The 26,973-nt window shown below is 43.3% G+C and overlaps 2 protein-coding genes across 3 annotated transcripts in view; both read right to left on the minus strand.

Annotated features, from left to right (window-relative positions):
- slc12a2 (solute carrier family 12 member 2) overlaps positions 1-17,341 on the minus strand; it is a 58,646-nt gene extending 41,305 nt beyond the window's left edge. For both annotated transcript variants that reach the window (XM_072371405.1, XM_072371404.1), the window contains exon 1: positions 16,396-17,341. In XM_072371405.1, the coding sequence (XP_072227506.1) occupies positions 16,396-16,947 (552 nt within the window). In that variant the 5' untranslated portion in view covers positions 16,948-17,341. The remainder of the gene's footprint in view (positions 1-16,395) is intronic.
- Positions 17,342-18,863: 1,522 nt separating this feature from the next.
- Positions 18,864-26,973, minus strand: part of prrc1 (proline-rich coiled-coil 1) — a 150,948-nt gene continuing 142,838 nt past the window's right edge. Inside the window, exon 10 of the mRNA XM_072372600.1 lies at positions 18,864-18,873. The gene's annotated coding sequence lies outside the window, so the exon portion shown is untranslated. The remainder of the gene's footprint in view (positions 18,874-26,973) is intronic.

Raw genomic sequence — 26,973 nt, forward strand, 5'->3', positions numbered from 1 at the left:
CTACGGCAGGACAAAAAGGTAAAGAGCAGGAACGGTTACAGTAAGACACAGTTACTGGCACGAGATGAGATAGCCAGTCTACCCAGGACAAAGCAGGAAATTAAACAGAATTCCTTTCTTAACGGCCAATAAACCACGAGACGGACAGTGTGGGGCATGAGTCACACTCCCAGCCTTTCTTATGAAGTATTTGCCATCTTATCTATTGGAAAGCCCACAGGTGCTAAAAGACAGCAACCTTTTAACGGGATCATTACAGAAGCCGTTCCTTCTTTCTTCAATAACAAAGTTCGATTTCTCAAATGTTCGATAATGCTGAAGAGAAGCAGCTGCAAAGCCATCATTTCAATGTGGAACAAATAAAAAGCTTTGATGACACCACCTCTCAAAGTGGCGTCACTGTTTGCAACACCTTCACATGCTCATCTATGACACAACACAAGTGTTTCAAAGTCATTACGGGAACTGCTTCAAGAGGTGAGAGGTGTCCGCATAGAGATGAAAGAAGCATTTAATCCAGTCCTGGCACAGTTCGTTTTAAACAGTCGGACAAAAGGGTGACGCCAGGTCATGCTTCTGGTGTCATTACGCAACATCCAAATGAAGGTCTGCTTGTGTTGCGCAGCATTAGGTACAGTTTGAACATCTGTGTGAACATCTGGCTTCGTAGAGGGGCTCAGACTCCTGTGTGCCTCCAGCTCTGATGCCCTGTGGTTGTCCACAGCTGACTGGGTGATGGATGCCTCCAGCTCTGACAGACTTTAGCTGTTTAGTCACAAATTGCCTTGGTTACCCCCACATTTCATGTTCAGTGTTTCAGTTTAATGAAATTGAAGTGATTCAATAAAAAAAGGGCACCCAATACCAAGCAAATCATTCTAAGTCCATATCCATAGCTGCTGAGCACCGATAAGAGCGCAGACAACACCAAATGACTTAACTGAGCTTCGTCTACGCAGCTGAAGCAACACAAAGGCCAGCTTTGTAGCACTGCTGCGCAAAATCTGCCATGATTCCTTACATGGAAAAACCTAATTATGTCATTTCATTTCACAAGTGTTCAAACGCTCGTAACAGGACAGCTGAGCAGTCAAAGTTTTACCAACTCCACCTAAACTTTTACCAACTACAGGAGGCAGAACAAGAGGAAAAGGGATTCATCTCCACCAACACTGGCACACGTTCATCAGCAACTAATCCTTTCTGAATTCTAACGACTGAATGAACTCTCCTAAAGAAGGAAAAACAGAGAAAAAAAACAGAATCGAGTACGAAACACTTCAGAGAATCTTTTACAGCAAGAAGTGACTTCTACCCATGAAGGAGAGTCCCTCCTCTCTGGTGCCGGCCTCTTCATCGTCACCATTTCTAAACGCTTCTTTTAGATTGTTGGAGTGCGTGTCATGAGTGTTGAAGCCTTTATGCTGTTTGCATGGATTTCTGTTAGTCCTTCAGAATGCTTTACATTTACTATCTCTGTCCACACACGATTCATCTGATGCTGCCCCCCCGCACAGCTCTGTCAGTGGCAGAGAGACGCGATCGGATGTCCACCATCTCAGACATCTCACCATTGTTTGGAAAAACCTCCCACCACTGAGTTCATTATTCTTTTACTGTGCTGAAACTCTCCCAGAGTTGGATTCCCTGCTACCTGGTGAGCTTTTGTTGATGGAGCCAAAATGGCCTGGCCACACACTGCTGAGATTTTTGTTTTCAAATTGTGTTGAATTACTATGCGAGTCCTGCGCGAGTGTGAAACAGGTGATGAGTGAGGCACCTACAGACAGAGGGGAGCTTTGTTATTCAGCAAGGCAGCCGAATCTGTGAGTGGCTCAGTCTCAGTGTGGGATGGAAGCAGGCAAACACTGCAGTGAGCCACGGAATGCTACTTTGTTAGGCAGCTTCATGCTTCGCTTGCTGGAAATGAAGCGCACCAAAGAACACACCAATCCCTGTTTTCTCATTACTTTGGCTCTGTAACACTGGGAGCAGCACCTCAATGCAGTCATTCCCTCTGTTCGCTAATGGTAAAGAATGATTCTTCAGTCTCACAGCAACAATTTTCCCCATTCAACAACCTTGAATAAAAGAATGCTGTTTTTTCTTCAGCACTGCAGTTACGACTGAACACTTCAAGAATAACGTGACTAAATACAGTGGGCCGACCATCTCAGTGCCACCAGCCTCTGACTCCCCACCACGTGAGCTCTGTGCACATGTGTTTGCTAAATTAAGGCACCGATGGTGGCCTCCTTCTGTGAATGAACCAGACCGTTGCTTCTATACAAGCCTGCATGTGTACACGCAATCACACATGTGGTTGTAAACGACTTGAAACAAGTAGAACGTAAAAAGGACGTCTGCCAGTTTTCCATGATGCTCACCACTGTGTCAGGGAGGTTGAGCTTAGCTTGATCTGTGCGTCACATGCTGCTGCCAGAGCAAATGACTTCTAAACATCTGGAGCTCCACATCAAAGCGTTTCCTCATGAGCAACATGCACGTGGAAGCTCTGGACTTGTGGTACGTTGAGTGAGGCACACAGACAAAATCGCTTTGTCCAAGTGTCCTCAGTTCAAGGTGAATAATTAAGATCTGGAAACATTGGCTTTCTTATCGAGGGAAACGGGAGACAGTGCTGACACACTGAGGTAGGTGCTACAACTGGCAGAAGATGTCCACACACACACAGATGAATCAATCGAGCTTCATTTTCATGATACCGACGTTCATCAAATGACTTTTTATTTCTTAGATGGGACCATTTCTAACATTAAACTGAGCATTTCATTTTAGGAAAAGCATCTCCTTTTACAAAGAAACCAAAGTCGGCAGTTGTCACAGTACTTGTTGTCTAAAGTAAAGCATCTGCAAAAAAGCCTTTATTTGTCAGGGAGCTCACTTTTTTTGCTTTAATGTCCTCAGGTCACTGTGGGTTCCAGTGAGTTGTGTTTGGATCCCAGTCAGATCTGTTAGCCTTGGCCGGTTTTTTTTCAAACATGTCTTTGTTTTTCTTACAGTATCACAGCCGTACCCATTCATTAAAGCCAAAGCCAGTTTGTTGTGGCTCGCTACAGGGGTGGTGGGTAGGGAGGGGGCGACGGGATCATGTGAGAAAGTCATGTCAACATTCAGCACTCATACCGTGACTGAGCCCCAAGTTGAAATGGTGCACATGCTTCGTAAAATGCTGAGCTTAGCAGGTCTGGGAGAGGACAGTAGGTCTGCCTTGTGGCACTGTGTGCAGCAAGAGCAAAGACTGCAGGCAGCAGGAAATGAGATTATGAAGGTCATCGCTGTTGTACTGCTTCAAGGGAACAAAAATTCAGAGAATGCAGAAGAAGGATCTCGAGGCATTGAGAGAATATCTTAGAAAATACTACTGCAACCCACTTTCTGTGCTCAGTTAATCTCAATGTGTGCCTGCGGTTTGTACAGATATCACAACATTTGGGTGACAATCTTTAATTTGGCTTCCATATACATCTCATGTATGAATCACAAGATAAAAACTTAAATATGTGCATGAAGCACGTAGATTTCACTGCGTTTTGTTACATTGATGTCCTGTTAGAAGCACCAAAAATGTGAATAATCATAATCATGAGGTTCATTTGGGACTGAATCTGTCTCATTTGACTTGCTGCAATATAAATGATTAATTCACCCTATACCAATGCCTGATGTAGCCACTAAAACTGTGTGAGATCACAACATCAACGGTTCAGAGGATGGACCTGAAAACAAACAGCTACATCTAAAAATGGCTAGGTCTACCTCGCTGCCCCTTTCGCGCTTCCTCTTTTGGCAATAACATACTTCAGCTCCCACTGAAGTCACTTAACCTAGGCTTCAAGCAGGAAAAAGTGACACTACCACTTGAACTGAGAGACTCATCTGACCCAGTGGTACACCATGCCAATGCCCCAGTCTGAACAGGGCGAAAATGAAAAGCTGGTCAAGCAGTTGACCAGGCTATCAGGTGGCTGCAAAATCGGGAGGTAGTTGGGATGGTGCCGCTTGGCAGGTCAGGGCTCGGAAGTGGGCCAGCCTTCAAGAGGTGGTGCAGAGCCTCAAAGAGGAAAAGAAAGGAGCTGGTGATCTCAGAAGTCCCACAGATGGAGTATGAAACACTGAAGATCAGAACAGTTGCCAGCAGGACCCTCACTTAGGTCCATATGTGGAAGATCCCACAGGCTAGGCTGAGCTTCCTCATTAGGTCCACATAGGTTACCCACCCAAGCCCACAGAAGCATCTCTGGTATGGCTGAAAGACAATGCAGTCTATGTGAAGCCAAAATGCCCAGCTTGCAGCACATACTCACTGGCTGCAAATCAGCCTCGACCCAGGGCAGCTGCAGATGGTGTCACAATCAAGTGCTCCATAAACTGACAGGGGTGTTGGAGGAACGCAGGTCTGAAGCCAACAAAACCAGCCATCCGATGTGCAAATACACTTTGTCAGACAAGGAGCACAGGCAGAAAACGCCAGCCAGAGGCAGTGGCCAATGCCGAGGCCTGGATGTGACTGGCAGGTGAAAGCAGGTCTGAACCAGCAGCTCAAATTTCCCATCAAAATCCCTGTATCATCCCTACAGCCTGACATTGTTCTGTGGTCCGTCTCTGCCAGGACAGTAATCATAACAGAACTTACAGTGCCATGGGAAGAGTCGACAGAGGCAGCTTTCCAAAAAAAAACAAAACAAGAGGGAGTGGCACAGCAAGCTTGCTGCAGCATTCAAAGATTCTTATTGTCAATTCATTACATGTACAGGACATACGGGAGGATCGAAATGCTGTTTCTCATCTTGGTAATAAAAAAGTATTGAAGAAAAGTCAATGGCACAAAGAATAAATAACAGTGCTCTGTACAGAATGACAGTAGTGCAAATACAATAATGGCAATGGACAGAGAGGAAGTACAAAATAGAGCATCTTGTGAAATGTGCACGGATAGTAGTGCAAATGATCAACAGCCGATATGACAGTCTGACAACTGACAACAGCAGGTGTGACAACTGGCAAATGGTGTAGCAAAGTGCAGGAGCGAGTGAGCAGCAGATGTAGTAAATAATCAACAGAGTGGACAGAGTGCAGCATCCTGACATCCTGGTGGATGCAGCTGTTCAAGGATCTTGTGACCTGGAGGCTCCAGTACCTTTACCCTGAAGGCAAGAGGCTGAAGAGAGAATGTGAGGAGTGTGAGGTGACACCACCAACGCCGATGGCCATGCAGGTGAGGCGGGTGTTGAAATGTTAATGAGGGAGGGCAGTGGGGTACCGATGGTCCTGCTTGCTGTATTCACTACATGTTGCAGAGTCTTCCGGCTAGAGGCGCTGCAGCCTCCATACAATACAGTGATGCAGCCTGTGAGGACACTCAATGGTGCCCCAATAAAAGGATGGGAGGGAGTGACTCATACTTTCCTTAATTTGCGGATGAAGTAGAGGAAAGTTTGTGCCTTCTTCCCCAGTGATGCAGTGTTGTTGGACCAGGAGATGTCCTCTGAGATGTGCACCCCCAGGAACTTTGTGCAGCTCACTGAGTGTTTTCGGCAACAATCTCTCTGGTGTTTCCCATGTTCAGGAAAAGGATGTTGTTTTTGTACCACTGGACCAGTTCACCTCATTCCTGTAGTTATCAGTAATGAGGCTCACCACAGTAGTGCTGTCCGCAAACTCGATATGGTTGGTGCTGTAAGCTGGTACACAGTCAAGGATCAGCAGGGTAAAGAGCAGCGAGCTGAGCACACAACCTTGTGGGACCCCTGTCTTCAACATGATGATCTTGGAGGCGTTACCACTGACCCGCACATTTTGTGGCCTCCCCGTAAGAAAGTCCAGCACCCAGTTACAGATAGGTTTTAAGTCCCAAGTGCCTGAGTTTTTGTATTAGCTGTTGGGGTATAATTGTGTTGAATGTTGAAATGAACTCTTAGAACAACATTCTTTGCATCCTGGTGGGTGAGGGCTGGATGGAGAGTAGCGGAAATGGCGTCCTCTGTGGACCCGTTTGACCTGTATGCAAACTGGTGCGGGTCATAGTAGGGAGAGAGGATGGACTTGATGCTCTGCATGATGGTGCAAGTTAGAGCTCCAGGCCGATAGTCATTGTAGCTGGATGGGAGAGCATGTACTGAAGCATGTTTGATGGCACTCAGTTGCAGTAGTCAGTTGCAGTTCTATAGTTCGGGTTGGCTCGCCTCCTTCAGCTATAAAACAGCCTGCAGAGCTGCCTGCTTGTCACTCACAGCAAGCGGAGGTGCGTGGGGGGAGGGGCACTACGCTGCACATGGCGTGCAACAAAAAACGCTCACAGCGCAGGGACGGTATGACAGAAAATGTTAGTGACTTTTTCATACCGTGGTATACCTTGAAACCGGTATACTCTGACTTCTGTCTTCCAACAACAGAAACAACATTGCAGGATGGTCCACATATTTATAAGAATGTGCCCAAGTGGTAGTAACAACGCCATCCCCATCCAATAAACCCTTCTATATCTATGTGAGAAATGATCAAAGTCCAACTTATTCTGATAAGTTACAGTGTAACAGCATACCTTAATGTTGGCGAAGCTTATAGGCTTGTTCCCCAAAAGATTAGTCGTCAAGAGCAACCTGTGGAACATTCAGCTTTATTTTTAAAGGAATCATTTCTGATCAGTTAGACATTCATATAAATTCAACACCAACTGAATCTTGTGTTTGAGGGAATCTGCATAGCTGATAACTGTATTGGATTCTCAGCTTAATTACTGTACATGTAATGGTCTCGGGGGGGGGGGGTTGTTGCTGTGCTATTCCTGACATCAGGCTCAACGTGACGCATGGAAATCTGGGTTAAAACTATTGTAAAAGCTATTGCTTATGCTGAGACAAAAGGAGTCCTTCTCCTGTCACAGCTCACAGCAGAGGCTCAGGTGTCCTTTTCCTTCCTGTTTTCATGTACAATCTGTGCAGCTAACATAAAGAGTGTGTGTGTGTGGGGGGGGGTGGTCATGTAAAAGGAAAATTTAAAAAAAAAAGGGAACACTCAAACAGAGGTTCTATTGTGCAAGCTAACCTCACATTTACCGCACAGAGCAGTGATGGACCTGAGTGCTGTTCAGCAACACACACTACAGGCAAAGTGCTGGCAACATGCTTTCCTCATCTCCACATAAACCTCATGAGTAATTACCTGATTGAATCAGTACACTGGACAAACAACTCTGTAAGACACAACCAAACACACCTAATGCAGCTGAGCATGCTCAGAACAGTCTCTGCTCCAACACGCCTCAAAGCTCAGACTTTCTGGACCATTTCCAGAGCAGAAAGTGTAGCAGGATTCACATCCTGTCACATGACCACACAAAGCTGTAACAACCAAAGGTTTTCTTTCATTTCACCAAAGAAGCCAAAAATAAAAAAGACAAGCATTCTGCTGGGAATAGTCAACGAGTCAGAGGTTAACGCAATGATTTAGCTTGGTTTGTTATTTAACATTTATTTCATGCAGTAAAACACCATCTGTGGAGATGAGATACGATCTTGACCATCAGTACAACCTGAGGCCATATTCTCAGTCCCTTATCTCAGGTCTCACACCTTTATTAGAAATACTGCCCAAATGCAATGTATTGAATCATTTAGAATACAGAAACTTCATGTTTTCCATATACTGAACCGCTGAGGAACTGATAACGAGATGCAGATGGTTGGTGCATCAGAACTGCTCAGTTTTCAGCTTCATGGACCACTGTGATGACCAGTGCACCAGTATCCTGCACGTTATCACTTTCGATTGTTAATCTACAACTAAATGTGATAAGCAATAACCTTCTTGGCTATAATTCTCGATTTAGCACCTATGATATTCAGCTGTGAATGTGAATGTCAGATTCAAACAAGTCAATAAGTCAGTAACAGAATTATTGCGACAGGAAAGCCGGAATCCATCTGGCTCTTTTTGGTCAAATATGGACCATGATACACACACAAACCTGTCTTAAAAGTTCTTTGTCAAAATAAAGACAAAGAGGAGTTTGCCCTTTGAAATCTCTATAGGCCAAATTAAGCCCTGGAGAAAGAACTTCTAAACAACAGCCTCACTCCTTTAAAAGCATCTTCCCCTTCATGAATATCTGACCTGGAAAATATTCTAAAGCTCAATGGCAACACACCACATACTGTTCTCATCAAATACTGCGGTCATAATGCTTCTGAAATACTGTGCACCTGCAGTGTGTGCATGTTAAAAACCAGGAGTGTGCATGTGACGAGAGCGTGCAGAACTGAAGCCAGGGGAAGAAAACGATGATGAATTCATTACATGTACAGGACATACGGGAGGATCGAAATGCTGTTTCTCATCTTGGTAATAAAAAAGTATTGAAGAAAAGTCAATGGCACAAAGAATAAATAACAGTGCTCTGTACAGAATGACAGTAGTGCAAATACAATAATGGCAATGGACAGAGAGGAAGTACAAAATAGAGCAGCTTGTGAAATGTGCACGGATAGTAGTGCAAATGATCAACAGCCGATATGACAGTCTGACAACTGACAACAGCAGGTGTGACAGTCTGACAACTGACAACAGCAGGTGTGACAACTGGCAAATGGTGTAGCAAAGTGCAGGAGCGAGTGAGCAGCAGATGTAGTAAATAATCAACAGAGTGGACAGAGTGCAGCATCCTGACATCCTGGTGGATGCAGCTGTTCAAGGATCTTGTGACCTGGAGGCTCCAGTACCTTTACCCTGAAGGCAAGAGGCTGAAGAGAGAATGTGAGGAGTGTGAGGTGACACCACCAACGCCGATGGCCATGCAGGTGAGGCGGGTGTTGAAATGTTAATGAGGGAGGGCAGTGGGGTACCGATGGTCCTGCTTGCTGTATTCACTACATGTTGCAGAGTCTTCCGGCTAGAGGCGCTGCAGCCTCCATACAATACAGTGATGCAGCCTGTGAGGACACTCAATGGTGCCCCAATAAAAGGATGGGAGGGAGTGACTCATACTTTCCTTAATTTGCGGATGAAGTAGAGGAAAGTTTGTGCCTTCTTCCCCAGTGATGCAGTGTTGTTGGACCAGGAGATGTCCTCTGAGATGTGCACCCCCAGGAACTTTGTGCAGCTCACTGAGTGTTTTCGGCAACAATCTCTCTGGTGTTTCCCATGTTCAGGAAAAGGATGTTGTTTTTGTACCACTGGACCAGTTCACCTCATTCCTGTAGTTATCAGTAATGAGGCTCACCACAGTAGTGCTGTCCGCAAACTCGATATGGTTGGTGCTGTAAGCTGGTACACAGTCAAGGATCAGCAGGGTAAAGAGCAGCGAGCTGAGCACACAACCTTGTGGGACCCCTGTCTTCAACATGATGATCTTGGAGGCGTTACCACTGACCCGCACATTTTGTGGCCTCCCCGTAAGAAAGTCCAGCACCCAGTTACAGATAGGTTTTAAGTCCCAAGTGCCTGAGTTTTTGTATTAGCTGTTGGGGTATAATTGTGTTGAATGTTGAAATGAACTCTTAGAACAACATTCTTTGCATCCTGGTGGGTGAGGGCTGGATGGAGAGTAGCGGAAATGGCGTCCTCTGTCGACCCGTTTGACCTGTATGCAAACTGGTGCGGGTCATAGTAGGGAGAGAGGATGGACTTGATGCTCTGCATGATGGTGCAAGTTAGAGCTCCAGGCCGATAGTCATTGTAGCTGGATGGGAGAGCATGTACTGAAGCATGTTTGATGGCACTCAGTTGCAGTAGTCAGTTGCAGTTCTATAGTTCGGGTTGGCTCGCCTCCTTCAGCTATAAAACAGCCTGCAGAGCTGCCTGCTTGTCACTCACAGCAAGCGGAGGTGCGTGGGGGGAGGGGCACTACGCTGCACATGGCGTGCAACAAAAAACGCTCACAGCGCAGGGACGGTATGACAGAAAATGTTAGTGACTTTTTCATACCGTGGTATACCTTGAAACCGGTATACTCTGACTTCTGTCTTCCAACAACAGAAACAACATTGCAGGATGGTCCACATATTTATAAGAATGTGCCCAAGTGGTAGTAACAACACCATCCCCATCCAATAAACCCTTCTATATCTATGTGAGAAATGATCAAAGTCCAACTTATTCTGATAAGTTACAGTGTAACAGCATACCTTAATGTTGGCGAAGCTTATAGACTTGTTCCCCAAAAGATTAGTCGTCAAGAGCAACCTGTGGAACATTCAGCTTTATTTTAAAGGAATCATTTCTGATCAGTTAGACATTCATATAAATTCAACACCAACTGAATCTTGGGTTTGAGGGAATCTGCATAGCTGATAACTGTATTGGATTCTCAGCTTAATTACTGTACATGTAATGGTCTCGGGGGGGGGGTTGTTGCTGTGCTATTCCTGACATCAGGCTCAACGTGACGCATGGAAATCTGGGTTAAAACTATTGTAAAAGCTATTGCTTATGCTGAGACAAAAGGAGTCCTTCTCCTGTCACAGCTCACAGCAGAGGCTCAGGCGTCCTTTTCCTTCCTGTTTTCATGTACAATCTGTGCAGCTAACATAAAGAGTGTGAGTGTGTGTGTGTGTGGGGGGGGGGGGGGGGGGGTGGTCATGTAAAAGGAAAATTTAAAAAAAAAAAAAGGGAACACTCAAACAGAGGTTCTATTGTGCAAGCTAACCTCACATTTACAGCACAGAGCAGTGATGGACCTGAGTGCTGTTCAGCAACACACACTACAGGCAAAGTGCTGGCAACATGCTTTCCTCATCTCCACATAAACCTCATGAGTAATTACCTGATTGAATCAGTACACTGGACAAACAACTCTGTAAGACACAACCAAACACACCTAATGCAGCTGAGCATGCTCAGAACAGTCTCTGCTCCAACCCGCCTCAAAGCTCAGACTTTCTGGACCATTTCCAGAGCAGAAAGTGTAGCAGGATTCACATCCTGTCACATGACCACACAAAGCTGTAACAACCAAAGGTTTTCTTTCATTTCACCAAAGAAGCCAAAAATAAAAAAGACAAGCATTCTGCTGGGAATAGTCAACGAGTCAGAGGTTTGTTATTTAACATTTATTTCATGCAGTAAAACACCATCTGTGGAGATGAGATACGATCTTGACCATCAGTACAACCTGAGGCCATATTCTCAGTCCCTTATCTCAGGTCTCACACCTTTATTAGAAATACTGCCCAAATGCAATGTATTGAATCATTTAGAATACAGAAACTTCATGTTTTCCATATACTGAACCGCTGAGGAACTGATAACGAGATGCAGATGGTTGGTGCATCAGAACTGCTCAGTTTTCAGCTTCATGGACCACCGTGATGACCAGTGCACCAGTATCCTGCACGTTATCACTTTCGATTGTTAATCTACAACTAAATGTGATAAGCAATAACCTTCTTGGCTATAATTCTCGATTTAGCACCTATGATATTCAGCTGTGAATGTGAATGTCAGATTCAAACAAGTCAATAAGTCAGTAACAGAATTATTGCGACAGGAAAGCCGGAATCCATCTGGCTCTTTTTGGTCAAATATGGACCATGATACACACACAAACCTGTCTTAAAAGTTCTTTGTCAAAATAAAGACAAAGAGGAGTTTGCCCTTTGAAATCTCTATAGGCCAAATTAAGCCCTGGAGAAAGAACTTCTAAACAACAGCCTCACTCCTTTAAAAGCATCTTCCCCTTCATGAATATCTGACCTGGAAAATATTCTAAAGCTCAATGGCAACACACCACATACTGTTCTCATCAAATACTGCGGTCATAATGCTTCTGAAATACTGTGCACCTGCAGTGTGTGCATGTTAAAAACCAGGAGTGTGCATGTGACGAGAGCGTGCAGAACTGAAGCCAGGGGAAGAAAACGATGGAGCCCTTCTGCTTCGTATGTGGACAGAACAGCTTTCACAGACACAGGAGCGTGCTCGGTGCGTTGGGTGCTTCCAGCTTGTGTGTATGAACACACTCACACAAAATATATCCAACTTTTCAGGCCATGGGCAACGAGCGCACACCAAATAAAAGCTTTTGCTGTTACAGCTGAGATGCCAGTAAGTTTACAATGAGGCAATGCAACTAGAAGAACTATTCTGAGAGAAATTCACTCGTTCATATTAGCAGCCTTTATGCACTCTGTGGAGCTGCCACACTGACGGTGACGATATTTAGACAGAGTGTTTATGCTTGGCCGCACAAGGCTGAATAAATCTGCTCTGTCACCGTTTCCCTTCTGGTTAGTCGATACGGAAGTAAAGCACATTGCTCTTACTACTACCATCTGATCAAGGGCCTAATACAGCAGGACAGACAGACTTTCTTGCGCGTCCCTGCTGATGATATCCCGTCCTAATGACACCCAACTAACTACAACTTGAGCTCACCATGACTCCTCGTCTCAGTCACATAAGAGGCACTCAAGTGCTGCAACACAAGTCTGCTTCTTTGCCCCAAATGTGCACTCAATCACTCATTGATTGCTGTGAAAAGCATTCATGAGCAAGAATCAATAAGTACAATGGAATTTCCATTGCACGTTTGAATCTGGGTGTGCCATACAGAGAGAGGAAAACACTTGACTGTAAGACATGATATGGTGGAAACAGCAGGGTCAGTATGACCTTCAAATCATCACAACTCCACAAAGTCATAAAACTACTTCCATGCTACAGTGCAGCCCGACAGCCAATCACAGCAGCTAATTAAATCTGCTGGCAGCTGTAATTTTGTGGTGATGAAAAAGACTTCCCTTTACTGCATGAGAGGTTTGCCAGGAAAACTAGAAGCAGTCTGTCCCGGAGGAACAATAGGAGCCCTCTCTGCAACACAACCTTGGAAAAACACAAGACTGGCTTTTCATCACAAACTACTTCACGGCTGAATAAGGCAGAGGCTCATCAAGAGCTTTACAGATTATGGTACGGTGCAGAGAGATTGCTTTTCACCAGCTTTCATTAACTTCTTATTCATATTGAGGGACATGCTTTACAACCAACATATGCATCGATCAAGAATAGCTCAGCACCAAGTCAATGCCAAAATAAGAAAACACCACAGACCCCTCGTTTTTCTCCCTTTGGTACCAAAGGTTCCGTAGATGGAGATACTGGACAGTAAATTCCATGTTACATGGTGGTGGAGACTGCAACTAAATTTCTTTGCAAATTGCTTTTGCATTCAAATCTGGAATAATTAATTGTAGAACTTAAATGGAACTGGTACAGGCAATCACAAATTGCATTATGCAACATCCCATCCTTATCACTGTTCAAAATTTCTCAAAGCAGGCCAGTAGCTGCATCTTTGACCTGACTGAGCTTTCCAAACTCATCTGCACTGATCACACCTCAAGGTCTTTGTATTGCGGTCCGGTTTGGTTGGAGTCAGTGGCTACATGCACAGCCGAGCTGAGCAACTTAAATGGAACACCATCCTTGTCACAGTACACATGCAGGGGAGCTAAACCGAGTTGTGGACTGTGTTACTGCCTCTAACCTCCTCTGTGGGAGATCATGGTACATGAAGTCCAGCTGAACTCACTGCTCAGACGCCGCCTTTAAGGTGCTTTAACGGGGATTCTGTGGCTATGACATCAGGATTTTATTAGAGCAGAGCCACAGTCTGGAAACGCTTTAACACGTAGTCTTAATGGGCTGATTTCCAGTCCCACTTTCTGACAAAAGAAACAAAAATATGTGAATGAGAGCAGCTTTTTTGGAATTCATCTGGATTAATATACATTTTACCGAGTTCCTAGGCCCATTAGTCTACTTGGATGTGTACATGGAGGAGTGGTTTGGTCCTAAACAACATCCCCTGAAGCTCAATTTCATATGATTTCAGTTGGACAAACATGTCAACATACATTTTACCAGTCCAGTTTTGGTCTGACTGACATGACAAAGTGTTTCTAATGTCATGTGAACAATGAACACCGTCACCAAAACGCTCCGGGTCGTGTCATTTCTTACTCCTCCTCACTCTCAGTAATCTGCATCCATGTGTTCAGTGTTTTAGCACACGTAAATAACCATATTTGAGATAAATGACAGGAATAGGAGTGATCTATTCTAATATTGGTATTTACTGATGTCATTCACGATTAAGATATTGATTTTTTTTTTTTTTTTTTTTTTTTTTTTATAAATGGGGGAAGTCTAACCAAACAATCACAACTTAATTGCAGAATTAGTTCATTATTACTTTTCACTGAAACCAATTATAGTCTCAGTAGTCCTGTTTATATCTATGTTTGCCCAAGTTGCATTATCTTCTGCTGCCGTTTGCTCTACTCTTGCTGCTGGTAGTGTCCCGACGCAGGGGTAGAGATATTAACCCAACCTTAATATTTCACCTCAGTCAAAGAGCTACGGTACTGAATGGATCAGTATCAGCAAATATGTCAAGTCTGCCTTTGAAGCCTAATCAGAAAACCAAAATTGTGGATCCCTGCATTTCTAATGACTAAAAAAAAAAGATAAAATACACACACATGCAACTATATTAGTTTTAATTGCATTTAAACTTTGTGCTTATATATATATATATATATATCTTTAAATTGGAATACCCAACAGAGGAGAAGAAATACCAAAAACATATTCAACTTACTTGCAAACATACACGGACATCATGAACGCTCCACTGCTAATGGAATCTCAGGGATGAGTAGTGATTGAAGACTTTCTGAACAGTCACTGAACTGAAGAAATTAAATGTTTATGATTACATCATTTATTTTAGAGCTATTCTGATTGAATTGACTGCTGGTGGTAATATCTCCTCATCACCATTAGGTGGCAGTAATGTAGAAACTGTTGGTCAGCGACCATGAAAAAGCCAACAGAAGAGAGCACACCAGTGCAGGCTCTGGTGGGACGCCAATGGCACAGCGAGCCTGTGTGTGGAACTGTCCAAAGCCAGCACACTTCAGGTTTAACATGACTGCACCATCAGCTTTTTTCAACAGATGTCTGAAACTATTGGACAGATATACGACACATTTTGCACGACTTTAATGACAGCATTGCATCGTGAAGGGACACGATGGCAAAATGAACGAGAGTTGTGCTTTGGGGGACTCGGCTGCATGATTTTACTATTACTTGAAGTACACATCCCTCGTCTTGACCCAGGCTGTTCTGGACTGTCCGAATGATTTGACAGTTGTCTCTTTGGGCCATTTGTCCACAGTGGACACCTCCTATTCTGCCATCTCCACCCAGTTGAATGTGGATCATGTTGAGAAACAGCTTCTGTGCAGGCAAGCTAATCCAGCATTGAGACTCAGATGCAATACGTTTATAATGTGGTTTGGAACCTTTTTGATCAATGAAACAATGTCTTTAGCCCAATCACTTTTTTATTAATAATAAATTATTCTTCACGCCACCTCAGACAAAGTCTAATTAAGTCCAATTCACATTGCTCAAACTAGAAAAACTTTTCCATTTCACTTGATTCCAGGCCTAAGCTTGTATTTCTGGATTTAGTGACATAGGTTTCACTGACAATGGTTCACAAAAGTGTTTCTGGGCCCAGGCAGAGTTGTCCTCCACAGGATCATGTTGCTATGGACCGCAGCCAGTCCTTAATGGTTCTCAGCTTTATCACCTGCATACAGAGGCGGGCGATTCCTCTGAAAGGTCTGTATTTGTAGTATCTTTACCACCCTCTCTTCGTGCGCCTTCCATTTCCAGTCATGTTACAGGTTTCTGTCGTCACTGTTTTTTGTGTATGGCTCAAAGTTCTGGTCCGCTGCACACTTTTTAACAAACCACAGCACCCACTGCAGGAAAATTCCCATTTTAAAGCTGAGCATCAGTTGCATGGCAGTGTGCAGGTTCACGGCACAATCCCTGGCTTCCACTTCTTCAAAGTGTGTGTGACAGAAAAAAAGCCCAAACACTGGCTGAAACTTTTTAAAGAAAGGTGTGTGTGAACGTGGCTCGTAGAGCAAAGCACTTTGACTGATCAACAAGACTAGAAAAGTATAATATAAATGCAGTCCGTTTTGTTGTAATGTCGGTTTATCCTTACATAGGTGAGAACTAACACCAGAAAAACGGAACCTCCCAACTAAATTGCAGCAGTTTTGATCTCAAATATCATGAGACACCACAGCCTAGCAGGCCAGCTGGGGGATAAGTGGAGCATTCAGAGAAAGCACATGCAGGCGGTGTCTGTGGAGCATCAGCATCTATACACAACACGAGCTGAGAGCCACGAGGCGCTCTGAGGGGACTGACGTGGTCGTCCTGTCGTGATTTCCAGCTTTTGAAACTATGATGAGGCATTCAGCTGTTTACATAAGCCATCTAGCACGCGCAGTAAAGCACCCGTTTCCTGCCCGTCTCAGCCTGCTCGGACTCGTGTGGAGAGCTTACCTTGTCCAGCTCGTCATGGAGCTCCGACAGGGTGGGTCTGATGAGTTTCTCCCCAAGTGGCGCTGCCGTCTGCCGGTAGAAATCTATGTTGGGCACGGCATCGATGGTGTTGTGGCCAAAAGTCCTCAGGTAATATGTGTTGGTGTGGGTGTCATAGTGATAATGATGCTGGCCCCCTGTGGATGAATGCAAGCTGGTCTCACTCATCACCGTGTCACCGTTCTGTAATCCCTCTTGCGGCGCTGCCTCCGGAGAGGCCGCGCTCCCTGCTCCGCTCGGATCCGCGAAGTTCACCACTCGAAACCGCCCTTTGGCTTCCTCTCCGCCCACCCCAGAATCAGGACCTGGACCATCTGGCGCAGCAGCGGAGTTCTCAGTGCTGGGAGACTTCTCATCAGAGGCGCCCGCAGCTTCAGTCACAATGTCTACCTGGAACCGACTCTGGCTGGGCGTCGGACCCAGCGGCCTCTGCCCCGCATCTGGTGCTAGGAGCTCGTTATCCGTGGCGACAGTCTCTGTCGGGGCGGAAGGCGAGGAGGATGGTTCCGACATAGCTCAGAATCAGCGGTGAAGGTAGGAACTGAGTGGACAAAACGGTCTTTTAAACGGTCAGCAAACTCAATGAAGAAAGTGTGGAAGCCCGGGAGGCGCCCCGTGACAATGACCGGGAAGCACACGCTGCTCCGCCTGGTGAGAAAAGGCTCAGGGTAGCCGAACGGCGCGAGGTAGGAGTGGACGATAGCTCGTTAGCTTCTTTGGGACACGCGACTATAGGCTGCAGAAGTTTTAGCCACTTTTCCACTTCTCCCTCCGCGATATGAAATCCAAATCTCAAAGGTACGCTTCCTTCTCTCAGAGCTAAGGCGACCTCCTCGGATCTTTGCGTTGGTCTGTTCAGGATGCTGCTGTCGACCTTGCCGCGACTCCTCCTAAACTCCCAGCTCTTCCCTCGCTGCTATTATACACACTGCACACGACATCGGAGAAGGGAGGGCTCCTGCAGAGGGGGCCTCGCGAGATATCACTGAGTGAATGACTTTTTTGCTGGATGGGGACAATATCGCGAGAAGACACCACAATACCCAAATAGTAGGCGTGACCTTACCGAGCTCCCATGGAAAGAAAAGATGGTGACGGTAAAGGAGGGGGCGAAACGGCACTTCCAAGCCAACCAGCAGTGTGTGTTCAGGTGCTGCAGTGTGTCTAAGGGATCCTTCCTCTGTAGCTTCACATAGGCAGGCCTCACACAGTGCTTCCTGTCATTCTGCAGGTTCCTGTAGTTGAAAGTCATTTGCTAAACACTCCTTTGTGGTATTGTATTGTTGTCAGTTTAGCCCAAAAACTTCAGCAGTTAAGAATTAGATTAGAATTAGTTATGAATCATCACATCAGGGATGGGGAAAATGATCAAATCTTTGACTTATCAAGATGGGAATGTGGAAGATTCTGAACTGAATCAGAAATATGGGAATGGACTTTCTGTGTGTTAACTGATAACTTGAAGTTTACAGAACATGAAAGGGGGAACTGACAACAGTGAAAGTGCAGCGCTTGCATGAAATCCAACCAGCCCTCTTTGCTTTAAGAGCTACCATTAAGCTATATCATTACTTTACATGTTTTCTGCCGGGGAGGATGAAAGCCACCCAGCTGTAGTTGCTGCCAACCAGAGGGCCATTGAGCAAGCAGTGCCAAAGTTTCCATGAAACTCAGAAAGGATGAAGCACATTACAAACTGTAGCTCAGGAGGAAGAGCGGTCGCCCACCAATCAGAAGGTCGGTGGTTCGACTCTGGCTTCCCTGGGCTACATGTCAAAGCGTCCTTGGGCAAGACACTGAACCCCACGTTGCCTATCGGTGTATGAATGTGTGTGAATGATTAGAAAGCACGTAGTTATGTGTATCCTAATATGTGCTGTGTGAGTGGGTTAATGTGGCATGTAGTGTTAGAACAGGTACAAGTACAAGTACAGTCTATTTACCATTTACAAACTCAACACTGATCCACAGCAAAGACATGGAATCATTGAGGAAAGCCAGTAGGACAGCTTTAACATGATGTGTGAAACAGTTTTATGACAAATGACTGGGTGCATAAATATGTACATTTATGAACTAAATCATTAAAGGTTCCCAAAGTCTATGTTTATTTAAACCGAATAAATAATTCATAACTTTAAAATGTATACAGTAACTTTCTCCGAACGAGGCGGAAGAATTTAATGGTAATCTCAAAATGACTTTTCTTTTTGTTATTTAGCTGGTGAGCCATGCTTGCATGAGAACTGCTGTGCTGAGAGAGTATTTCTTCTCTTAATCACATGTGAAATAATCAGTTTCAGACAGAAGTGTTTCTCAAACTTTGTGGCAATCGTTTGAGCTGGGCCCTCTTTCCTGTTTCTACATGTCAGCGCACTAAGTCAGCTCCTTGAAGAAATCATCCATTTTTGCAGTTTGCTGGAAGAATTCAGCTGGTTTCTTCCAACATGTTGGAGATTACCCTGGAATGCACAGCTGCACTCCACCTCACCACCTGACATTAGATGTGGATGCTTTTGTGTCTGAATCTGATCAAATTCCTGCAGCCAGGTATTAATAAATGAAAAATCAATATCCCATTAATAATAACGTCACCTAAGAGGGAACCATTTTCTCAGGTGACAGCACACGTGAAACTTTAGACTAAGTTTCTTGTGTACAGTTATGGTTAGAATCTCTGTGTCCCTCCATTTGCTAAAAATGAGACAAAACACTCCACAAACTCTTTTTCTGTTACAGATGCAGTTTGTCCAGTCATTCTTCTGCGCCTGAGTTCAAAGTTCAAATCAACATCCTATTTAGAAATCTTGCAGAAATACCATGAAACCAGACCAGCACAGAGAGACCAATACCCCCTCTCATAGCACACTAACTGATTACATTCTTCCCATAAAAACACTTTCTTAGGCCACATAGCTCTACTGTGCCACCAGTCATATCAAATTTCATCACTAATCAGATTTTTTTTCTCCAGGAAAACTCAATTAGACCAGAGATAGCCTGGAGACTTATCCAACAAGAACAGCTTGATACTGTAACGAATAATGAGATTCCCTATGTTCTTACAGTCTTACTTACAACGTAGCTCTTAATCCTAACAACATGTCTCAGTCGGTAACGGTAAAGGGTAAAAACTGGCTACGGAGCAACGGACAGAGTGTAACTTTATGACCTAACAAGCTCTTTGGACTTAAAGTTTTCGTTTCAAAGTTCAATCAAGTTTGGTTTTATTTATGTGAAAATAGAGCATTTCACTTGCATAGTAACTGACGACAGTCACACGCGATGTGTGATCTTTACAGTGTTTGTTGCTCTTTAAATGATGTACACCTCAGTTACGCAGCTGGTTATGACCAGAGACCATCTGTGTCTCACCACTGTTGTGTCAACATACGAGTAATGACATCACACACATGCATGGTTCCTGCCAGTATTTACACACTCGAGTAGCAGTGCATAATATAAAGTACTTCCTAACCCTTCTAACCCAAATCAACAAAACAAATGTAGTAGTTGAATATTCAAACAGCTGGCACAAAGTTTCATTGTAATGACGACTTGTAGTACCACTGTAAAGTGACAATGAGTCACTTTTTGTCGGGTAAGAAAGGCTGCTCGTTGAGAATAGCTGCATTAACAGCAACCCATCGGCTGGGGATGCCGATAACACTCATCACAACACCCTTGATGGAAAAGTGCGAAAGGCTTCTCTGGCTGTGACACGTGAAAAAAACCCTTGTTTGTACCTTTGTAGATGAGAGGGTGTACAGATGCTAATGACCATGTGTTCCCAAGATTTGAACACTTGAATAGTAATTACAGTTTCTCCAAGCACAAGGAAAATCTCCTTCCTTAAGTATCAAATGAACATTTTTAACAAAAGGAACTAGTGGCTCCCTGATTTTTTTTATAATACTGGCTCAACCCTATGAACAGCAACATTTATATGGACATTAAAATAGCAAATAGAGGAAATTATCATTTGTACTTTGGAGTGTCTCACTTATATAAAGTCAAAATGGGGGTCAGTATGTAGAGTGACAGAATTACTGGATATATTTGTCAGGAACCGGCAGGACACAGATGCAGGATCGATTTCAGAATAAGATTGTTTATTATAAATAAACTCTCTTAACAGGTCTCCGAACAGAGAAAATAATCACTATGAAAATTACTATGGCACTGATCACTATACACAACTATAGCTGTGACAGATGCCGGTATAAAACCTAATCAAAAGTCTCTCCACTCTCGGAGGAAAACGAAAATTCTAGAAAAGATTATTACTTTAAATTTCGCACTCTCTTCTAAAGAGCTGAACAAAGAAAATATCTCCTTCTATTGGAGGCACTACAAGATTTTAAAAAAAAAGGACAGAAAACGAGCTTCCACTCCTATAACGGAGGAGTTATGAAACATTACAACAAAAAACTCTCGAAAAGAGGAAACCAAAAATGATTGAAAATTAGTCAAAAGCTAAGCTGAGATAATCACACAAACATTTACCAAAAGAAACGCTCGAGTTCAGGAATCCACCAATGGGTCAAAACACAAGGTACCACAATGGTCAAGAATCTGGGTTTTCAGAACAACAAGGGATATTCTGAGGCTAGGATGAAGTCTGTTAGGTACAACACACTGGTAACGACACAAGGGAAGACAAAGACTATGTACACATGTGGATCCAAGGGGAATAGGTGGAAACACTTGGGTAATCAGGGGAGACACGCAGACACGGGAGGAAAGGCAAGTTAACTGAAACGAGAGGAGAAGTTAATTTTCAAAATAAAACCGGAAATGACAAGACAAGTTATAAAACTAAAAGTATACGGGAATCATGACAATATTGACATTTTCTGGAGAATAAAAGTATTAAATGCATCACATCCCGCCTAATATTTAGATCAATTGGTTCATGAATATTGTTCTTTATTATGGGAGTTATTTTCTTGTTGGTAAAGCTTATAGTTTGAATTGGCTTAATATGATTTGATTATAGTTGGCTAACAATAACAGGATTAAAATTGGATTGAATTGGACTGCATCTTTAAACTTCCTTAAGATAACTTCTGTTGTGGATTTACACTATCTGACGAAATTTAATTCAAATATCAACTTTCTCTGATAATTTCCCTAAAATTCTCTCCGTTTGCCTCATACATAGCTTTTATGAAAACTGTGACTTTTGCATCAGAGCTCTCTCACCACCTGCTTTCTAAGTGTGATTAATACTCATCACATCACATGTTAAGCCCTACGAATCAGAGCCATCTTCACAACATGGCATTCTTGCACGTCTCTAAATTTGTTTTAAAGGTATGTAATGTTTGGTTATAATTTAATGAGGGCAGCTCTACTAGGTCTGATTCCAAGATATTTCATGACTGTAGATGGTTAGCATTTTACAACTTTAGGAAGACAAATGCATAAACCGGCAAAGCCTCAGACTGCAGTTAATTGCGTTGCACTAGTTTAGTTTAGAATTTGACTGAGTGGTGGTGAAGATATCTATTGGTCAGTCACTACAATGAAAATATCATCTTTATGAAGCTGTAATACTAAGGGCCCTGAATGCTTGAAAAGCATGTCAGAAACAGCCAAGGAGAACAGCTTGATGGGTCCCCCTAGAAAGGTAAAAGAAAAGGGTCAACCTTTGGTTCTTTATATACACTAGTTTAACCCACTTAGAAAAGCTAGGACTAAATCCAAAATGTGATCAAGTAGAAAAGAGAAACCCCATCAAAAGCCCTTTCAGCATCTCAGCAGGTGGCAGCTGATGGAATATTTCTGGACTAGCTTAACCACATGAGATATAACAGTTTTCTCATGTTGATTAATGTTTCTGTTAAGATTTGTTACAAATCTGGGTCCTTCTTTGGAATTGAATGTATTCGAGATTCATCAGATGTTGGTGGCATATGACCCCTACTCAAAAGCTTGGCTGTGGTGTTTTGGTTGTGTTCTGAGTTTCAGGCGGGGCTGAGCAGGTATCCAGGAAGTCCGGGGCGGAGTCCTGCCAGCACACCTGCTGCTCATTTAGAGCTGGCTTCTTAAGGATCTGCAGGAGCTCCAGTCTTCACCAGATTGTTCTAACTGTTTCCGTGGTAATCAGGCCAACCAGTGTGCCCCAGTGTTTGAAGAAGGCTTTCTGTGTTTAACTGTGCCTCTCTCTGTCTTATCGGTATAACCTTGCTTCTCCTGAGATCTTTGATATCCCTGCTGATCCAATTTCTGTGTCTGGACTGACAACCTGCAAATATACCATTTTCCTGCCTGCCTGCTCGCCCGCCGCTATCTCTGTATTATTCCCCTACCCGTCCTTCGCTGGACCCCTCCTGGAATCATAGTAAACGCTCACTGAGCGACAGATCATTCATTATTGAATACTCCTGGACCAATCTAACTACTCCCTCTCTGGAGATAATCACCGGACTGGATTCTCTGTGGATTTGCCTTTCAACCCACTTCTACTAATAAACCAGTTTTCCTTCCATGTTTCTGTCAGCCTGCTTTTGGGTTCCACCTTGTGTGACTAGGATATTGAATAGCCATGACAAAATGTTCTGTAAAATCAGGGCTTATATTCCCCTAGTCTGCAGAAGCCCTGATAAATTCTTTCCCCTTAATTTCATTTCACTCTTTAGTTCTTTGATCCTTTTTTTTTTTTTAGATCAGTCTATCAATAGGTTCAGTGAATCAATAAGCTAAATCAGATTTTATTTTCATACAAACAGGTTGAAGGATACATGGATTTCTTTTCAGCCTGTCTCTCTTTGCTGTTGCACAGCCTTTCTTTTGTCTTTCCTGTTATATAAGCTTGAGAACCATCCCAGACAGTTGTAATTTCCTGTACACCTGTAATCGTTCATTCAGGAGCAATATACCTTATTTTAGCTTCTCTTCATTGTCTCCCTGTTATATTCAGAATAGAATTTAAGATTCTTCTCCTCACATATAAAGCTCTTAATGATCGAGCTCCATCATATCTTAAAGATCTCATAGTTGGATATTTCCCCAACAGAGCACTTTGCTCTCAGGCTGCAGGTTTCCTTGTTGTTCCCAGAGTTTCTAAAAGCAGAATGGGAGGCAGAGCCTTCAGTTATCAGGCTCCTCTCTGTGGAACCAGCTGCCAGTTTGGCTTCAGGAAGCAGACACCCTCTCTACCTTTAAGATCAGGCTTAAAACTTTTTTTTTCTAGTTGGAGATGACAGGTGACTCTGAACTGTACAGTGGTTATGCTGCTATAGGCTGCCTCACTAAACAACCTCCTTATATTCTCCCCTCTCTCTATGCATTTGAGTGTCCGTCTCGCATGCCAGTTTTGTGTTACCTCACTGCAGTTTGTGAAATTTTCTTACTGCAGGTATCTGTGGTGCTGGAGCTGAGTCTTTCTAATCTGCGGTTACAGGCCCGTTTTTTTTTTTTTGGGTTGAGTTGTATGAAGCACTTATGAGCAATCAGTGTTTAACCTGCAGCAGTCAGAATGCTCTCTTGATAATCAAAATCTTTGCTGACAGACGAGTTCAAAGTAAAAGCTACACAGAAAAGAGCAAATTTTCTAAAACTAAATCTAAAACTAAACTCAATTAATCTAAAACTCAAACCTTACAAATTTTGTAAAGTTCTTTGTTTGAGCATACACTATATTTTAGAGTTACATGGCGTCCCATCTGCATCAGATAATTACAAAGAATGAGTCCACGTGACACGGTCCATATTGCCGCATGGTGATGCAACCTAGACTGTGCCGGAACACACTGCAGACAGTGTCATTACATGGACATTCTGTGCTTAATGCACAAGTGATGCAGTGTAAATATCCTCAATATAGGTCTCACTCAAACTACTGTGATTTTTTTTTGTATTAGATCAGTGTTTTTTTTTTTTTTTCAAATGATCAGCTCGTCATCAAGCTCTGCAGTGGCCTGATAAGGAGCCATTCATTTGAATCAGGTGTGGTGGAGGAGGGAAACATGGAAAACATGCAGGGCGGTGGGTCCTGAGGACCGCAATTGAGAAACACTGTATTAGATGATGAAAAGTTGGCTCTTCTGGTGACCCTGTTCTGTGTAGCTTTTAATTGTAGCTCACCTGTCGGGAAAATTTGATTCTCCAAACTAAGAGCACAGTAGTAACAAATGATATTTGTGGGGTTACAGGGCCCCCCACAGAGGGACAATCAGACTGATACAACATCAAGCAGTGTTAAAGAGAAATGTGGGAAATGGAAAGTCAAAGGAAACATTTTCAATTGATCAAATTACAAATGTGCTGGGCAAAGGAACTCAGAAACTAAGTTTTTGCTGCTTTGTGACATCCTCCATCAGGCCCAACGTTTCTTAGCCTGGTCTTACCAACATGCCTGTGCTGCAGCACTGTCATCCTGATAATCACACTGTGACAGGTTTCGTTACATCTTATAAAGACAAATATTACAGAATTCACAAGAAAAATTGAAATACCTTGAATGGACTAACATCACCAATAAAGATCCTTCTATTACTCATCAAATTAGAAAAGCCAAGTAGGCTATAGATAAAATACAAAGCGAGGAGATGGAGAAAAAACAGGTTTCTGAGACAAAGACACTATAAAGCCGGTCACAAATTGGCAAAGTTACTGGTTTGGAGACAACAACAAGAGAAAATACTACCCATAAGAGACCCTGTGACAAACAAGATTGAAACTTGTCTAGATGGTATACAAAAAGTCTTTGAGAACTACTACAAATCTTTATCGTCTAAGCGGGACCAGACAGATACTGACACAATTACAGAATTTTCTAATTTATTAGTTCTCCCCAAGATTGGCAGAAAAATTTATGACAAAATAGTTTCCCCAATAACAAAGTACGAGATAAGAAAAATCCATCTCGTGCTCAAATAGAAATAAGTCACCCGGTATGCACGGTTTCCCCCCAGAATGGTATAAAACTACGAGGGAACAACTGTTCTCTCTCAGAGACCTATTTTCATTATATCTTAAAAGAGGGTTTTCTTCCCCATCTTAGAGAGGTGCCTTCATAGCAGTCATCCCCAAGGAGGGAAAGGACAGAGTGGAATGTAAAGGATATTGACCAATCAGTGGCCACAACCCAATCTCTGTGTCTGAGTTTGCAACAGCATCTGCATCATCGCCAATGGCAAAGGACAGCTTTAAGTAGCAAAATCTACAAGTAGTACAAACACAAATAAAAACATCACACAGATGAAGAAGGAAGCAAATAATGAAACAAAAAAGTAAAAATATAAACAATAGCAATAAACAAACAAACAACACTCATTGACCGATCAATGGAAGGAACGTCGCAAAACACTAATCAATACACTTTACCCCACGCCACATTATGACATGTGCATGTGAATATATGAACATATTACCTTTGATGATGAGTGATGATACAACGAATAGTAATAAACTGATCATTTCTTTTAAATGAACATTTTTATGATAACCATGTGCAGAGTTGTGTAGTGCAGCTCAGTCTGTTCAGCAGTCTGATCTGGAGTTAGCTCAGAAGGAGAGCTTACGAGCACTTCACTTCCATGAAGGGGTCTTCACCAGGACAAAAACATTTCAGGGCATGGAAAACATTACTAACAAGACTTGAAAAAGAGGGTTTTTAGAGATCATTCTTATTTTCTGGCACAATATTAGCTCATATGCTGCTTTAGGAGATGACAAATTGCCTCTTCAGGACAAATAAAGTGTTTGAATTTAACTGAACTGTACAATAATCTGTATAATCATTTGTACATCTGTCTCCTCCTGATCATCCCAGAGGGTTGTATAAGGGTTGCAGTAGCCCCGATTCTGATGTGCTTTTGGTCTCCTGTTTGTTGTCTGACCCTATCTGCAGTATTACAGAACTTACAGTGCTGATATTTTACTCAGCCAACAGAAAGAAGGCAGATGCCTGTAAACGGGTGGTGGCCCAGCACCGCCACCTCTAACAGAGGCAGAGGAGCTGGCCCTAAACCAGAATATTGGAAGGCCAGTGACTGAGGCAATCCCTGGAGGGAGCTCATCCTCTGAGTCCACCCCCCAAGGCACAAGTGCCTTTATAAAATGTAACAGGCCAATTGATGTATTTTTTACGCCTATTCATACAAATATTTGTCTTTTTTTCTTTAGTCCCAACAGATTCTGATGGTGCTGCTCAAAAAGATAATTGTCTGGAAATGCTAAAACATCTATGCGCGGTCTGACAACCATCTCCCAACGAATATCTAATTCTCTGCGCAGTAATGCTGCACCTTCATTCAAGGCATCGTTGTCAAAAGGACATGCCATGTTCGAGAAAAAAGTCGCCTCCTACTGTGCCTAATGGACTTCTAGAGCTAGAGGTACTAGGCTATGCCAAAACTCGCCTGCTGACTGAATGAATGAGGAAATAAAATGGCGTGTGTGGCTGAAAGAGGGCGGAGACAGAGAGAAACTCAAGGTTTACGGAGAAAAACCTGGTCCCGACCAGGTTAGGTTCATAGAGTCTGTTACTACGATAACTGACCGAGAGTTTAAGTTACCTCTCTCTCTGAA

The sequence above is a fragment of the Leuresthes tenuis genome, unplaced genomic scaffold (genome assembly GCF_036924035.1).
Source record: "Leuresthes tenuis unplaced genomic scaffold, fLeuTen1.0.hap1 SCAF_19, whole genome shotgun sequence".
In the NCBI taxonomy this organism is placed as follows: Eukaryota; Metazoa; Chordata; class Actinopteri; order Atheriniformes; family Atherinopsidae; genus Leuresthes; species Leuresthes tenuis.